The 16565-nt window shown below is 35.9% G+C and overlaps 1 protein-coding gene and 1 non-coding gene across 2 annotated transcripts; both read right to left on the bottom strand.

The window, feature by feature from the left end:
- Positions 1–3181: 3181 nt before the first annotated feature.
- Positions 3182–3253, bottom strand: TRNAG-UCC (transfer RNA glycine (anticodon UCC)). The gene has a single exon. It is a non-coding gene; the product is annotated as a tRNA-Gly (tRNA).
- A 77-nt stretch (positions 3254–3330) lies between these two features.
- On the bottom strand, positions 3331–15143 carry LOC132294155 (endo-1,4-beta-xylanase 5-like). The gene is made up of 8 exons (XM_059791909.1): positions 14962–15143; positions 7539–7625; positions 7280–7326; positions 6923–7145; positions 6297–6460; positions 6043–6141; positions 4763–5545; positions 3331–4373 (listed from the first exon to the last, which is right to left on the bottom strand). The coding sequence occupies exons 1-8, from the start codon at positions 15053–15055 to the stop codon at positions 3996–3998; spliced, it is 1875 nt and encodes a 624-aa protein (XP_059647892.1). The 5' UTR covers positions 15056–15143; the 3' UTR covers positions 3331–3995.
- Positions 15144–16565: the final 1422 nt, after the last annotated feature.

Here is a 16565-nt window from a genome sequence, read left to right as displayed (position 1 = left end):
GTTACCTGCTTAAATCTAATTATCATGCATAATTAAGTCATTTCAATATAAACCTTATTTATGTGTTATGATTTTTCTACTTATTTTAAATATTTGAGCTAATTGTGACAATTTATTATTTAATTAAATATTAAATATCTTGTTTTAATAAACAGGTTAATGGGTTGGGTTAGTATTGAGGATTCTAGCTTGACACGATTATTAAATGAGTTAGGTTTGAATTTAACTGTTTAGTATAATACCCTTATATTGACACAACACGATTATACCACCTGCGAACACAAATTGCTACCCTTAACTGTTACTGATACGCATAGGCTTCGTTTGGATTGAGAGATTTAGAGAGATTTTGACAAAAAAAAAAAAAAAAAGGGGAAGGATAGTGATGAGTGTGCTTGGATAGGAGAGAAAAGAAAGGATTTTGGGAGATTTAGAGGGATAGCAATCCCTCCAAATCCCTCATTTGGAATCCCTCCAAAATTAACAAGATTTTAAGGGATTTGGAGAGAAATGGAGCAAATTATTCTTTCTGTTCTCTGAGGGTATGCCCTTTGTGCACTGTATTCCGGTTTTATTTTTTGAGCTCAATACAACTCCAATTATGAAAAAAAAAAAAAATGGAGCAAATTACACAAGGGGTAAGTGAGTTGAGAAACAGCTGGCTGAAGCTCTGATTTGTGAACGGCGACTGAACTGGACTGGAACAACAAGTGATAGAAACTGATAGATATGGGTTTTGATTTTTTTAACAATCTGAAATGATATGCGGATATAGGTTTTGATTTTACAGTTACAAAGAAGAGAGGGAGGTTGAGAAGGAGATGGAGGCTATCGGGGAGGTTGAAATATATATATATATATATATATATATATATATATATATATATATATATATGTGTGTGTGTGTAGTTTGTAGTTTGCAGTTGCAAAGAGAGAGAGCTGCAAAACAAGAATCACAAACCTTGATTAGTTGATTTTAGAAAAATAAAATAAAATAAAACTCATATATGTATATGTAATTTGTAGTTTGCAGTTGCAGAGAGAGGGGGGCAAGCTTGAAATATATGGGTTTTGATTTTTGGAACAATCTGAAATGATATGCCGATGTGCAGTTGGAGAGAGAGAGGGGGGATCAGAAATGGAGGCGATGAGAGGCTAAAATGATTTTGCCATACTAACCCTACCAAAAAGGGTAAGATGGTAATTCCATTATTATCTTTTCTCTTCATTTCTCTTCTTTGTGTTATCCAAATAACAATATTGTAATATATATATATATATATATATATATATATATATATATATATATATTTTTTTTTTTCTCTCTCCTATCTATCCAAACATGAATATAAATTATAGCTATCAATTGTTTTCTTTTCTTTTTTGTTATAATCCTTTCATTTCTTTTTCTCTCATGTTTATCCAAACGAAGTCATAATGAATTACTCATTGGATTCCTACAAAACACAAAAGAACAAATTAAGTGAATAATTAATCAATTCGGAAATCAAGAGAGTGCCATCAACTTCCTTTCTTTTCATTTATAAAAATTTCAATTAAAGAATTATTTTGATTTATTTATTTTTAATATAGTCCTTTCGTCCTAAATTTTTTATTCTATCTTTCTTGAAAGTTCCAAAATACATGTCTCATCCCGAAAATAAATGTATTATTTTTTTATAACATTCTCAAACTATCTTTTTAATTATAGAAGTGCACTAATTATTAAATACTATTTTATCTTTTAATAAGAATAAATTTAAAATTTCACTATCATCAATATAATAAAAAGCATTAAAAACACACAATCATAAAAATGTTGGATTCCCCAAACAACCAAAAAAATTTGGTAAAGGAGTACAATTTTTGGACTGTTTGATCCCGAGTGCGCGACATAAATCATTCTTAGTTAAATACACCCAATTCAATTTCTACATGTAATATTTACAAAAATTTAAACCTAATGAGAGTCAAGGATCAATATTTTTATACTATTTCCTCCATTTCAAAATAAGTGTCATTGTTTGATATATATTTTTATTATATTAGTATTAAATGAATTACCAAATTTTATCCTAATATATAAATAAATAAATAAAAATAGTACAATGACTTTTTAATTTTTTATCTAACACGAGTTTTAATTCAGACCATACACTCACTTCATATTCGAAGGTTAGGTGTTTGAATTGCTTTAATGCCATTTTTAGCAAAAAAAAAAAAAAAAAAAAAAAAAATCAATAAATGATTATACTGTTTTAACAGATCGGGACCATCACCCCCCAAACAAAACAAAAAAACTCAAATCATCGACAATTGTCCGTGATTCATTGTAATCAAAAAGGAAACATCCTCGAAATATCACACAAACTTTATCGTTTTTCACTCAATGTAGTAGTAGTATGCACTAAGTTCCCTATCATTCTCATCCATTCCTGTCCAACAAAAGAGGACCAGTTCACTCATAACTCAAGTTTCACCATCGCTTAAAGTAAGTCCACAATTAAATTTCAATGTTTCTTCCATTTTACTATATATTCTCTGTTAATGATTAGAATTTTATATATATATATATATATATATGTATGTATGTGTTTGTTTGCATGTAGCTAGAGAGAGGATGGGTATCTTGCTAGTGCTTCTTGATGGGGTGCGGCTATGCGTGTCAACATTTTGGGATCTGCAGGAAATGCGGTATGCCACCATTTTCGACAATGTCACTTCTCTTGCCATGACTGTAATCACGGCCGCTGTTTCATGCTATATTGCCGTAAGAAGATGAACTCTTTGTGGTCGGCCTCTGATTCGATCTCACATGCCAAAGTTGCTCTCGAGACACCTCAATGACAAGAGCCTGACTAGCCGTTTTAGAAGAGAGAATTTACTGTGTGTTGTAATATTGTGTTTGACGGTGCAAAACCGTTTGTTGTTCTTTTTTTTTAAAAAAAAAGATGGAAAATTTCATTGAAGGTGTAGTTCAGTAATGTAGGAAATGATTTTTTTTTTTTTTAATACTTATTTTTAGTTGACTAATAGTGCGCTCTTCATCGAGCTTTAGATTCAACAAAACGGATCTCAACTGCGAAGAGTCGACCCACCCTCTATGTCCAACCTTGATTAACTTAATCTCGTCTGAGCATAGTAGCATTTTCATAATGAAGGGCAAAAAGAAAAAAATTAATGCGTCTGCCGGGAGTCGAACCCGGGTCTATTGCTTGGAAGGCAATTATCCTAACCGTTGGACTACAAACGCGGTTTGCTCCTTTTCGGTATTTCACGTTTTAGACGATCATATTCAAGTACGCAACTGAACTTTATTTTGCTTCTGAATTGAGTGAGACTCGAATTTATCTCTTACTGCTTAAAAGTGTGTAAAATATCCAAATGGGATAAAAAAAAATAAAAAAAATCCACTACATTTTTCAAATTGAGCAAATAAAGATATTTTTTCAATTTAAAAATAAAAAAAAAACCTAAAAACCCTTAAAACAAAATAAAAGAAACATTTATACACAAATTTTATTAAAGGTATTTTATAGATTTATATTTAAAAAAAAAAAAATCAAAGTACACTATGCAATTTGTTGCAAATGCACTTTTTCTTTTTTCCTTTTGATAAAAAAAAAAAATAAAAAAAAAAAATTCCATAACCAACCAGTCACCTTCTACTCTGAGATTTTCTGTAATTTTGAAAATATGCAACGGCTCACAAGTCAATTAAATCAGATCAGCTTATAATTACAATTTACAACCAATCAAATCAGTATAGGGGAATAATAAACTTCATTCAAACTTCAATAAAACACTTTTCAGGATAGCTGGTATTCATTCTTTTGCTTTATTATGAGGACTTATTGTGGGGAGATTTGTCCTTTTGCAAGTAGAATGAACCATATATATGTAAAACAACCTAGCTAGCTTACATACCATCACTAATTGAATCGACCTTCAAAATTAATCTAATGCATTTCCAGATTTAACAATGAAAAAAATAATCATGCAGAAACTTTGACATGCAGTGTTGTTTCACGGGATTCATCCATTGATTCAACCTTGAAGCTCTGAGTTGCCTGCAGCTCGGAGGAATCGGCCATCACAGCAGCTGGTTTAGCCACTGTCACTTCATAATCACCATGAAAGAGCGAAGTCTCCAAGTAACCTTCTTCGTCTGTGGTGCCTGCCTCCCAGTCCTCCTTACCACCCCACTCGCGGAGGAGCTTGTCGACCACATCTCCTGTAGGCAAGTTTTTGAAGTTATTGTCCGTCAAACACATCCGGTAACAGCCCCCCGGTCTCCATCCTGACCAAATCACGATTCCATTTATGGCTCCGTGTGAATGTACCTCCCTTAAAATCTGCTCCAAGTATTTTGCCTGTGTCCACCCAATACAAAAAATGTTCCCTTTTTAATTTTATTTATTTAATTATTTTAAATTAGCACAACGATGGAGAAATCATTAGATGATCTTTAACCTTGATGATTCACTCAATCAATCTAATCAACTGTGAACCCACAAAAGTGTATATATTACGCAGATAGTTCAATATTACTTCTAATTGGACCACCTACAGATGGACCAAGACCATGGTCTATTTGTAATGAAAAATGACCTTCAGCCACGACTAGTAAGTTATGAGGACATGGAATATTGGACAATTGGAATCCTAACCCTATGGCTTAATATATATATATATATATTGTACTATATATTTGTGTGTGTAATATATGCATGTGTATGTGTGTTTTTAATAGCTCTTTTACCTGATCCATGCTGCGTGCGACATCCAATTCAGTAATCCAAATGGGCAACTTTGCGGCAGCAAGTTTATCAATGGAAGCTCTAATATAAGGAAGATTCGGAGGAATGCTAAAATGCCCCTCTAGCCCAATTCCTAGAGGCCCATTATAACCCGAGTTTTGAATCTCTTGAACCTTTTTCAGATACTGATCCGGTGTAGATAAATGATCACGCATATCTTCAATTGTATTATAATCATTCAAGAACAATGTGGTTCGACTGTCAAGCGCATGAGCCTCCTTATAGAAGCCAGAAGAAGCACTTTTTCCGAGCTTGCTTTCCAAAAACGAAAAATGTAGGTTCTCATTTACCACATCCCAAGCAATAAGCTTCCCGGAGTATCGCCTCACAATAGAAAAGAGTCTCCTCTGTGCAGCTGTTCCGAGGTCTTTCGGTGACAGTGATTTCACCCACCATGGTTGGAAATTGGGGTCGTCCCAAAATACGTTGTGGCCGCGGACTGAAATGCCGTGTTTCTGAGCAAAATTTAGCATGGCATCGGGCACTGAGTAGTCCTCCTTGCCCCAGGACTTTTCAGTGCTGTACCACTTCATTTCATTTTCAAATGTGGTCACTTTGAACCTTGAGGTGAACCAGTTTTGATAGGCAGTGTTTCTTAGGATTTCGTCGTTGATGGCGCATCCCAAGGGGAATCCTAAGCTCTTCTGCGTAAAGAAAACTGTGGCGTTGGCTAAGGGATTGCCTTTTGCATCCACAGCTTGGAGTTTCACCTTGCCCTTGCGAGCCTGCAAATTATAGTTTATGTTAGCGCCATTTCTTTTCCTAATGGAACTGTAATATATATATATATATGTTTTTGTGATGTTGCGGCCTAAATTTTGTTTCGACCAATTCTGTTGTGATAATTTTTTTGTTTTACATGTTTTCTCTGCATATAGTGGATTGTTTTAGGGCTATCTTGTGATTCAGTATACAAGGATGTTTAAGGTTTGTGACGCGGTACGAGAAAATTCTGAAAGCCTTTATGGAGAGAGAGAGACAAAGGATTTGGAGATTGAAATTTGTAACTCTAGTTTTTCGGCCTTGGTAAGTTTTTCGCTGAATCACATAAATCTGTATATATTGATGCATGCTTATATTTTTGTTAATTCTTGATGATAGTTTAGTAGAGTATTAACATTTTTTTTTTAAAGAAAAACTAAAATACAGTATCAGCTAAAAAGTGGGATTTTTTATTATTATCTTATATATATATATATATATATATATATATATATTTTACCTTCTGAATGCTTTGGTCTTGATGAGATCTCCACTGATCTTCGGTGAACGGTTGTAATGAAATGCTATCTGCCCATATTTCAACCGAAACATTGTTGCTCTGAAAAGTAATAATATATATATAGTCAGCATTTTAGAGAAACCCAGGCAAAGAGAGAGCGAAAAATATATATATATATATAAAAAAAAGAGTTTATGTTTTGTTTAATTGGTTGTCAAGAAAATAGCTGAGAGAGGAAAGAAAATATATCGCACCTCGAAGTAAAGTTCAGCTGGTCCTGAAGCATTTACAATGAGGCCACCCTTAAGCATAGACCAGCACCCAGACTCAGCAATGACCGAGCCTGCATGTTTGAACCCTGTTGGTGTTTTGAATGTGGCCCTTACTTCAGCATTTCCATGGCTGATCTGTAACCACGCTGCAATGCAAATCGATAACTATTTTAAGGTCCAAATGTTTGAACGAAATAGAGAATAGAAAATTTTTCATTCCCTAAATACACTCTCAATGAGAGAAAATTTTAGAATACTCGGGCTATCGTGTTCTGGGTCTTTCCCTTGAATATGGTAATAGGACCCACTTGATGAATGATCTTAAAGGTTAGAGACGTCGGGGTACCGTAACCCTGTAATATTGTAGAACTTTTAGGAGATGTTTATCCTGTTAATATCATTATTAGTTAATTAAAACTAAAGTTTACCTAATAAGTCATTGTTTAGTAATGGTTTTATTGGTTGTCAAACAACTCATTTGATTGTCATTGGATGATCTAATTGTCTTTTATTTATTTTTTATTTTTTTTATTTTTTTGTCACAATGCTTAATTCTTAATTTGACAAATTATTTAATGCTTAATTACTGACAAAGGGAAAATAAATACCAGAAAAGGTGTAGAGCTTGGATTTGTCCAAGTAAAATTTCTGTGAGAAACTATCATGTGCATGGTTTCTATACTGAGCAACAATGAAACTGTTGCCTCCTCTTGATATTCTTGTCTCCACTTTTGCATCTCCAAATGTGTTCCACCCTTCCAAGCCCTCATCTAATTCCGGGTTCACCACCATTCCTCCACCATATTGGGGTTTGTGAGGATTTGCCAAACACTGAAAAAGTTTTTCAAATAAGAAAAATATATATATATATATTCTATTTTACACACATATATATATACATTGTTTTTAAAGAGGTGTAATTTTTTAATTTTTAAAAAAATTAATGTATGAAATTTAAATCCTACCTCAATAGAGACGTTGTAATCATAAGACAACGCTTCAACTGAAAACACTGTAAAACATTAACAATATTATGAGTATAATAATAATCACTTCATACAAAATAATACTAATAGCTAGATAAATGAATCAAACATGATTTGATTATCAAATATTTTAATCTAACCTATAAAGAAGAAAATATTTACACAACTACTTATCTTAAATTTGGCCAAATATTGTGCGTCTAGAAACATAAAACGCAAAAATAGATAGAAGACAAACCTGAAAAAAAAAGAGAACACAATAGCAGTAGAAGCATATTACTTCTCTCTCCAACCTTCATTTTTAACTTCAGTAAAGTTTTAATCCCTGTAGCCCATTTAAATCGTCATATTTAAACCATACAAAAACATACATACACATATACATATGTAAATATATGTAAATTAATGTAGAGAGAATGATGGCTTAAAATATATTCCAACCACTATATGGCTTAGTAATATATATATGTGTGTATAGAGAGAGAGAGAGAGAGATTAATGTAAAGAGAGAGAATTCCAACCACTAAAGTACGTACAATGCAAGTAGAAAGATGGGAAGAGAATCCAATGCTCAGTTGCTTGAACAAACCAAGATACCCTCCGACCACATGCTAAGAGGTAGCTTAGCTTGTTCATGGCGAGAAACTTTAATTTATATACATAATCCACATATTTTTGTAAATCCTATAATTAACTACATTACCGTATCCACAGTGAGACAGGAGAGTGTGAGTTGGTGATTTCTCATTTGTTGTGACAACCGTCAATAATTACATTCTTATTTCTTAGTATGTGAGAACGTCAATAGTAGCATTACTCTTTCTGATAATATATTATTAAATTTTTAAAAGGTCCACGTACTTTTCTTACTTAAGAAGAGTTTTAATTGCCTTGCCCTGTCTTATTTTATCTTATTAATTTTGTTTGGTCCAATTTTCTTATTTAAAGGATTTTGATTAAATTGAAATTCATGGTCGACCAATGATTGAATTGGAGTAGGTGGTCCAGAATAATCTAATAATTTTTTAGATAACCACACTGAAGCTACCAAATTTATGCGTAGTGTAATATATTAATATCAAATAATAATTAATAAATTTATGGTACATAATGATAGAAAAATTCGGTTCAATTAATGCTCTAACCAAATTTTTAATTCTGTTATTCTTATGGAACCCACACTAAAAGTTGCTACCTTCACATCCTTGAAGAAGCCCAAAACACCTGTGAGAATAAAGTTTAGTTGAAAAATGTTGCAACGAGGGAGGTGGAAAAATTGTGAGGAACAAGGGGGGAAAAAAGAGAAAAAAAGAAAAACTTTAAAAGGAGAATATGAAAAGTTTTTTCAGTTAGATATTTATTCAATAATGTAATGATAGTGAAAAAAAAAAAAAAAAAAAAAAAAAAAAAAAAAAGGAGGAGGAGAGGTAAAAAATAAAGAAAGGAGTGAGATAAGATAGAGAGAGTAATAAAAAGTTTTACAATGAATTAAAAATTCTTTTAGCTCACTCTTAAATGGTGGAGTCTTTACGGAAAATAAAAAATAATGGTCGAGCCTTTAATTCATTTGGCCCCTAACTAAATTGGTGGAGTCTAATAATACAAGGAACTAAATTTTTTAGGAAGTTTAGGAAATCATAATTTTAGGAGTCTCCTGATCTGTTGGGGCGGGGAAATAGAGGCACAAAATGTAGGGATCGGTTTGGAACGGATCGATACCCATTTTTTCAAATCCGTTCCATCAAAGGTAGATTCAAGAATTGTCAATGGAGTTGACTAATATTTCTGTAGACGGACTAATATTAATAATATATTTTTTTTGTTTGTTTTTTTGTTTTTTTTTAAGCTGTGTTAAAATTAGGTATGGTAGAAAAAAAAAAAAATTTGGTGGGCTTGAGCACACCTAAGCTCCCCTTGGATCCGCTAGTGTGTCCCACAAAGAAAAATATTTTATCAAATCAAATTCTGGATGGATCCCGATATATATATATATTTTTAAAAAAATCAAAATTGAATAAATGTAAGATAAATTTTATAATTTCTTTTTTTTATTTATTATTATTACATGCAATCAAATATTTAACAAGACATAAGATGACGTAGTTCAACAGGGTAAGGATAACCTTGGCACAGCTTGAAGTTCAAAGGGTAAATCATATCACCAACAAATCTGGCAACAAACAGATGTCCTTTGATCTCGCAAACGAACTGAGGGAGAGCGGCTATAAGAGTGAGATCCTACCAGTTAATCAGGTATGACGAAAAACGATTATTAAATCCCTGCCTTTCTTTTAGACCTCCGGTGACTGACTTGATCGTCAAAGAGCTTTTGGCAGGCACCACACCGGTGCCGTTAAGATTCATCGATCTTCTACTCTTTTCTTTGCAGAAAAATAGTGTCGTATCGGACCGCGTGAATGTCTTCCCCAACAGTTGGCGCCGTCTGTGGGAAATGACGATTCCCTTAAATCAATAAATTACTCGGTTGGGTATATGCATTTGCGGTCCAGTATGGTAACTGAAAAAGAAACATCATTGCAGGGATCCAGTCAAAGAGAAGGGTCAGGTGAACACCCAGACATCCCGAATGACCAGGAACAGCTTGCAGCGTTGGAACTACAGGTCCAAACTCTGAATCAGGGTATAGACCAATTGATCCAGCAAAATGCAACGATCTTGCAACATCTTATCCTAGCGGGACCATCATCTCAATAAGAATTGTCCGACCTGTATCCTCCCAATCTGAATGATGGGGGAGAAAACGAGGAGGACCGAGAAAACGATCCTCCTTACGAGTTCGAGGCAGAACAAAGCCAAGTCGGGAACCGATACAGAGAATCTCTTCCTCTACCTCTGCAAAATCCCTAGCCTCAAACAGGCACAACCTTTTATGTTGAGGAAAAGACAGAGAAAGTTACCTATTTTGACCTACAAATCGAGGATCTTAAGACAAAAATGGAAGATGTAATGTAGGCTATGAAAGGTAAAGGTCCTGCCACCATAGATGACATGGTGCAAAGGACCAACTTACCGTTCAGCCTTGCCGTTATGAAATGCCCCCTGCCTTGCAAGTTCAGAATGTCCTCGTTCGAAAGCTTCAATGAGACTAAAGATCCCCTCGATCACCTAGAGACCTTTCAAGCTCTTATGCATTTACACGCCGTGCTAGATAAAATCATGTGCCGAGCTTTTCCCACTACACTTAAGGGATCGGCAAGAGTTTGGTTCAATAAGCTGAAGCCAGGAACCATCGACACCTTCGAATAACTGAGTAAGCAGTTTATGAGCCACTTCATTGCAGGTCAAAGGCATAGGAGGCCGGCCACCTACCTGCTTACTGTGAAGCAACAGAAGGGAGAGTCGATCCGGGAATACATCACCCGATTCAACACAGAGATGTTGCAAGTAGAAGAGGTGGACGACAAGGTGGCTTTGACCGCTTTCATAGAAGGACTCCAAACCTCCAGATTCTTGTTCTCCTTATCAAAAGAACCTCCCACCAAAATGGCAGAGTTGTTAATCAAAGCGCAGAAACACATAAACGCTGAAGACGCCATGAATTCAAGGAAAAGAAAGGAAAGAGAGGATAAGAAGAAGCCAGCCCCTCTCGCCAGAGATGAAAAGGATACCAAATATAAGAAATCATTCTTCAGCCAAAGTGATAGGACATATCGTGAGAAGGATTCAGATAAATATGCCGACTACACTACTCTGAATATGTCAATTGACCATATTTTCTTACAGATTTAAAATGATGCGTCATTGAAATGGCCACGGAGGATGAAGTCTGATCCAACGAAAATATCTCGAGATAAGTATTGCAGGTTCCATTGGGATGATGGCCACACTACGGATTATTGTTTTGACTTTAAGAATCAGATTGAGAATCTTATTCAAATAGGTCACTTACAAAAGTTCGTTGCCAATAAAGGGACAAACCCTAATAAATGCATTCTGGGGCAGCAAACAATTAGGGAAATCAGTATCATTTCTGGATAAGTAGACCTAAGAGAATCCAACTCGGCTTAAAAGGCTAGAGTGATAAAAATTGTCTCGCGGCTGGAATTAGCCTTATCAAGTCATTCAAAATAAAAGACTGGGGGCATCTCAGTTAATCATTTTAAATAGAGAATAGCTCCCTCACGTGTTATTTATTTTCCAATAAAGTTACCATCACCAATGAGATGGATGACCCTTATTTTTTATGCAATAAAATATTATGTTTTCAGTTACCTACCTATGTGGTAATTAATGCTTTACAGAAAGCTAACAAAAAACCAAGTTCCTAGACTAAAAGAATTAAGTGAGTAAAACTCGTGAAAACAGTTCCCTTACTAAAGGGACAAACTGAGTGAAACTCGTAAAACCTAATTCCCTTACTAAAGGGACGAGCTGAGTAGAGCTCGTAGAAACTAATTCCCTTATTAAAGGGACGACGAGCTGAGTGAAACTCGTAGAAACTAATTCCCTTATTAAAGGGACGACGAGCTGAGTGAAGCTCGTAAATTTTATTCCCTTGCCAAAGGGATAGGCTGACTGAAACCAATAAAGTTTATATATAGTATATTGGATTTTCAAAAGAAAAATCAAGTTTTACATCACTAAGAGTCATTGACCAAAGGTTTAAGCCCATGCCCTTCCAAAACAGAACCTTGATTTGGTATCTGTATTAATTCCATCATTGGGAATAGTACCCGAGGGTAGTACTCAAGGGTACAAAAAATATATATATATAATAAAAAATAAAAAAAAATCATACCCATGGGAATAGTACCCGAGGGAAAAGTGCCCAAGGGTACAAAAAAAAAAAATCTTACCCGCGGGAATAGTACCCAACGGAACATTACCCAAGGGAAGAGCACCCAAGGGTACAAAATAAAATTAAAAAATAATAATAAACCGCGGGAAAAGTACCCGAAGATAAATAAATAAATTTTACATTCCCAAAGTTAGACGAGCAAGCTTAGGAATGGGGGGCAACTGATAAGGAGCATTTAAACAAGAGACAAGATGACATGGTTCAACAGGGTAAGGATAACCTTGGCACAATTTGAAGTTCAAAGGGTAGATCATATCACCAACAAATCTGGCAACAAACAGATCTCCTCTGATCTCGCAAACGAATTGAAGGAGAGCGGCTATAAGAATGAGATCCTACCAGTCAATCAGGTATGACGAAAAATGATTATTAAATCCTTGCCTTTCTTTTAGACCTCCGGTGACTGACTTGATCATCGGAGAGCTCTTGGCAGGCACTACACCGATGCTTTTAAGATTCATCGATCTTCTACTCTCTTCTTTACAGGAAAACAGTGTCATATCGGACCGCGTGAATGTCTTCCCCAGCAATAACAAAAATAATTTAGATAATCTAAACCCGTCCCATTAAAACCGACATCTCTATCATAATGTAGAGAAGAGAGAAGGGGGAAGACGTCTTTGACAGTTGAATATAGCATGCCTTTGACCTCGTTGCTCATATTCATCAACTCGTTTTGACTCACGAATAAATGGTTTAATAATTTAATTTCATCCAACCTATTTTTGATCTGCACTGGAAATTATTAGTGACCCAAATTCATTTATGACTAACCGATTCGAGCAAGTTGACAGCTTGGTAAAATTTGAATGTATTCGGCTTGGGGATGTTTTTATAAAATTTGAATGTATTCATTCTTTTGCTTTATTACGAGGACAAATTGTGGGGAATTGTCATTTTTGCAGTAGAATGAACCAATACATGTTTGGCATGCCTCTACCCCTGAAGGGACAAAGCGTCGAGCGCTCGTTCGATAATTATTAGTGCCGAGCGCTCGTCCAAAGCACCAGGCTCTCATTCGGCAATCATCAGCACCGAGCGCTCGTCCAGAGCACCGAGTGCTAGTCCAAAACACTGAGCCCTCGTCCAAAACATCGAGCGCCAAGTGCTCGTCCGGCAATCATCAACGGCGAGCGCTAGTCCAAAGCACCGAGCGCTCGTCCAGCAATCATCAGCGCCGAGCGCTCCTCCAAAGCATCGAGTGCTCGTCAGGCAATCATCAGTGCCGAGCACTCGTCCAAAGCATCGAGCGCTCGTCCAAAGCACCGAGCGCTCGTCCAGCAACCATCAGTGCCGAGCGCTCGTCCAGCAACCATCAGTGCCGAGCGCTCGTCCAAAGCACCGAGCGCTCGTCCAGCAACCATCAGTGCCGAGCGCTCGTCCAGCAACCATCAGTGCCGAGCGCTCGTCCAAAGCACCGAGCGCTCGTCCGGCAACCATCAGCTTCGAGCGCTCATCCAAAGCACCAAGCGCTCTAACCCAGCTGGCATTTGAACTTTTCAATTTGATTCCCTCCTTAATTGAGTTTGTTGGTCAATTGTTTTTAGGGGACATTGACCTCGAACTTGAGGAGGATGTTGATAATCGCGCCACACTAACCGCCCAAGTGGTACCACCTCTGAAAATAGGCACACCTGGCCAATACTTATTTGGCATGCCTCTACCCTTGAAGGGACTAAGTATCCTAAAGCTACATGTCCCACGACTGGACTTGCTGAACGAGGAGGGGGTCGCTACCCTTCCTCTCCTGAGGATGCGCCCCGCTCCAGTCGGATGGGCCCATCCTTCCTGCTCTTCCGAGGTCTCTTCCTGCTGGAACGACCTCGAGCTTTCTGCTTTGTGAGCTCCCCTCTTTTTTGGATAGAGGGACCTCGAAATATAGAGTCGGGATGTGGCCTCGCGAGGTCGAGAAGGCAGAACCTCGGAGTAGGCTCATGCCTATGCTGAGATCGAGAATATGAGGGCATGTGGATAGGTGGCTGAGATCCAAGGTACCGCCTCAGTTCGAGGTCAATGCAGGGGGAAAAGACATTCGGTATCCAAGCTCGAGTTATGAGTGATAAAAGGTGCATTAATTACGAAAGACATTTGACAAGATCTGTATTAATTAAGGAGCGCCGTTACCTCTTTGGACTGGAGGACAAAACGCTGTGGTCCATCCGTCAATGTCCCATCTATCGGGAGGGGAGACCCTCAAACCCTTGGGCAAGAGCGGGCTCACCCAAAGGACTGAGAGACATTGACCGAAGGAATAAGCACTATAAATAGGCGCATTAATCAGCCTTTAAGGACATAACAACCACCTTAACCACTAGACAATGCCGAACTCGAGTTCATTGGGTACCAAAGTCGGCCTTCCTTTTTTTAATCTTTACTATGCAAAGAGTCCCTTGTATCGCTTGGATCTCCACTTGGATACTGATCTCAAATTTCTTGACTTACATGGAACGATTTTCTCATCCTACTCACGAACCACCTTCAACAATATGTTTTTGTGATATTGTGGCCTAAATGTTGTTTGGGGCTATTTACATATTTGTGGATGGTTTTAGGGCTATCTTGTAATTCATTATATAAGGATGTTGTTTGTGATGTGGGACCAGAATTCTGAATGCCTTTTTGGAGACACACAAATGATTTGCATATTGAAATTTGTAGGTCTTTGGCTCAATATTTACGTGGACATACACGTTAGGCCAAATCACTTAAATTTGTATGTTGATGATCTTTATATTTTTGTTAATTCTTGATAATAGTTTAGTAGAGTATTAATATTTTTTTAAAAAAGAAAAACTAGAATACAGTATCAACTAAAAAGTATGATTTTTTATATATATTTTACCTTCTGAATGCTTTGGTCTTGATGAGATCCCTCCACTGGTCTTCGGTGAACGGTTGTAATGAAATGCTATCTGCCCAAATTTCAACCGAAACATTGTTGCTCTGCAAAGTAATAGTATACAGTCAGCATTTTTGAGAAACCAGGCAAAGAGAGAGAAAAATAAAATAAAAAAGGTTTATGTTTTGTTTGGTTGCTAAGAAAATAAAATAAAGTAAAGATACTAAATGGGGCAATAGCTCAGGGGGTATAAGCCCACCTTATGGAAAGAAAGATTGAGCATTCGAGCCTCATTGAAAGTCAGACATAAATGTATGAGTTTGCTTAACTTTCAAAAATAAAAAATACAGCAAAGATATTGTACCTCAAAGTAAGCTTCAGCTGGTCCTGAAGCATTTACCATTAGGCGCCTTTTCATGTATGAGTTTGCTTAACTTTAAAAATACAGCTAAGATATTGTACCTCAAAGTAAAGTTCATCTGGTCCTGAAGCATTTACAATTAGGCCACCCTTGAGCATGGACCAGCACCCACACTCAGCAGTCACGGAGCCTGCATGTTTGAAGCCGGTTGGTGCTTTGAACCCGGCCACTACTTCAGCACTTCCATGGCTAACCTGTAACCACCCTGCGATACAAACTGATAATAATTTTAATGTCGAAGAGTTTGAACGAAATAAAGAAAAGAAGATTTTATATTCCCTACACAATTCAATGAGAGAAAAATTTAGAATATTCTGGGAGTACTTCCCAAGGATTGGATGTGATGATCGGATACCATACCCTCAAGATATTGTAGAAATTAGGAGTAATGTGAAACTCAATTGAGTGTATCCATTAAATATAAAATTTTAAACTCTCCTTTTTGTTCAAATTATTTAGTGTCAATGTCATTACTAATTAATATAGATTTCTTCAACTTCTCCATTTTGTTCAAATTCTTCAGTGTCAATGTTATTTTCTTCAACTTCTCCCACGTTTCCTCCCATCCTGTTTCTCCCCTTCTTCTGATCTCACTAATGATATCTCTCCCATTCCAAAAATGAAAAGATCTCACTAGCATACAGTGTTTGAGTTTGAGGAAGCTAGTTATTGAACTTGTTAAGAGATTCTAATATAAGGGGGAAAAAAAATCTTATTAAGACAACCCGTATTGAAGAAATCCAAAAATTTATGAATCCGTCAACTCTTCTAATGTCCATAATGATAATTTGTTGATTTTGAATATATTTTTTTCTTTTTGATGAATTTATTAATATTTTTTTTTCGGTGTATGGGAGATAGGGATAGGGATAGGGTTATCTTTAAATAAAAGGAGAAAAGTTTATGATTATGATTAGGATAATAAAGTCATGTGATTAGAATAAACATATTTGAATTAGAAGCAAACTCTATATCACTAAATAGATCCTCTCTAATTATAGAAAAATATTTAATTGAATTGAAAATTAAGAAAAGTTTAATTTTACTCAAATAGAAACTTTGTTGTATAGAATAGCTTATTTGCTTTTACAAGTAAAAGTATAGAAATTACGAAATAGAAAGGAAAAAAAAAAAAAAAACATGGAAAAAAATTGCAATATTTTGTTGTTGATGTTACAAATTTTGA

The sequence above is a fragment of the Cornus florida genome, unplaced genomic scaffold, assembly GCF_030987335.1.
Source record: "Cornus florida cultivar Cherokee Brave unplaced genomic scaffold, ASM3098733v1 CherokeeBrave_3.0.0_Hap2_Chr02, whole genome shotgun sequence".
NCBI classification, from domain to species: domain Eukaryota; kingdom Viridiplantae; phylum Streptophyta; class Magnoliopsida; order Cornales; family Cornaceae; genus Cornus; species Cornus florida.
This window is presented reverse-complemented; position numbering and strand designations above follow the sequence as displayed.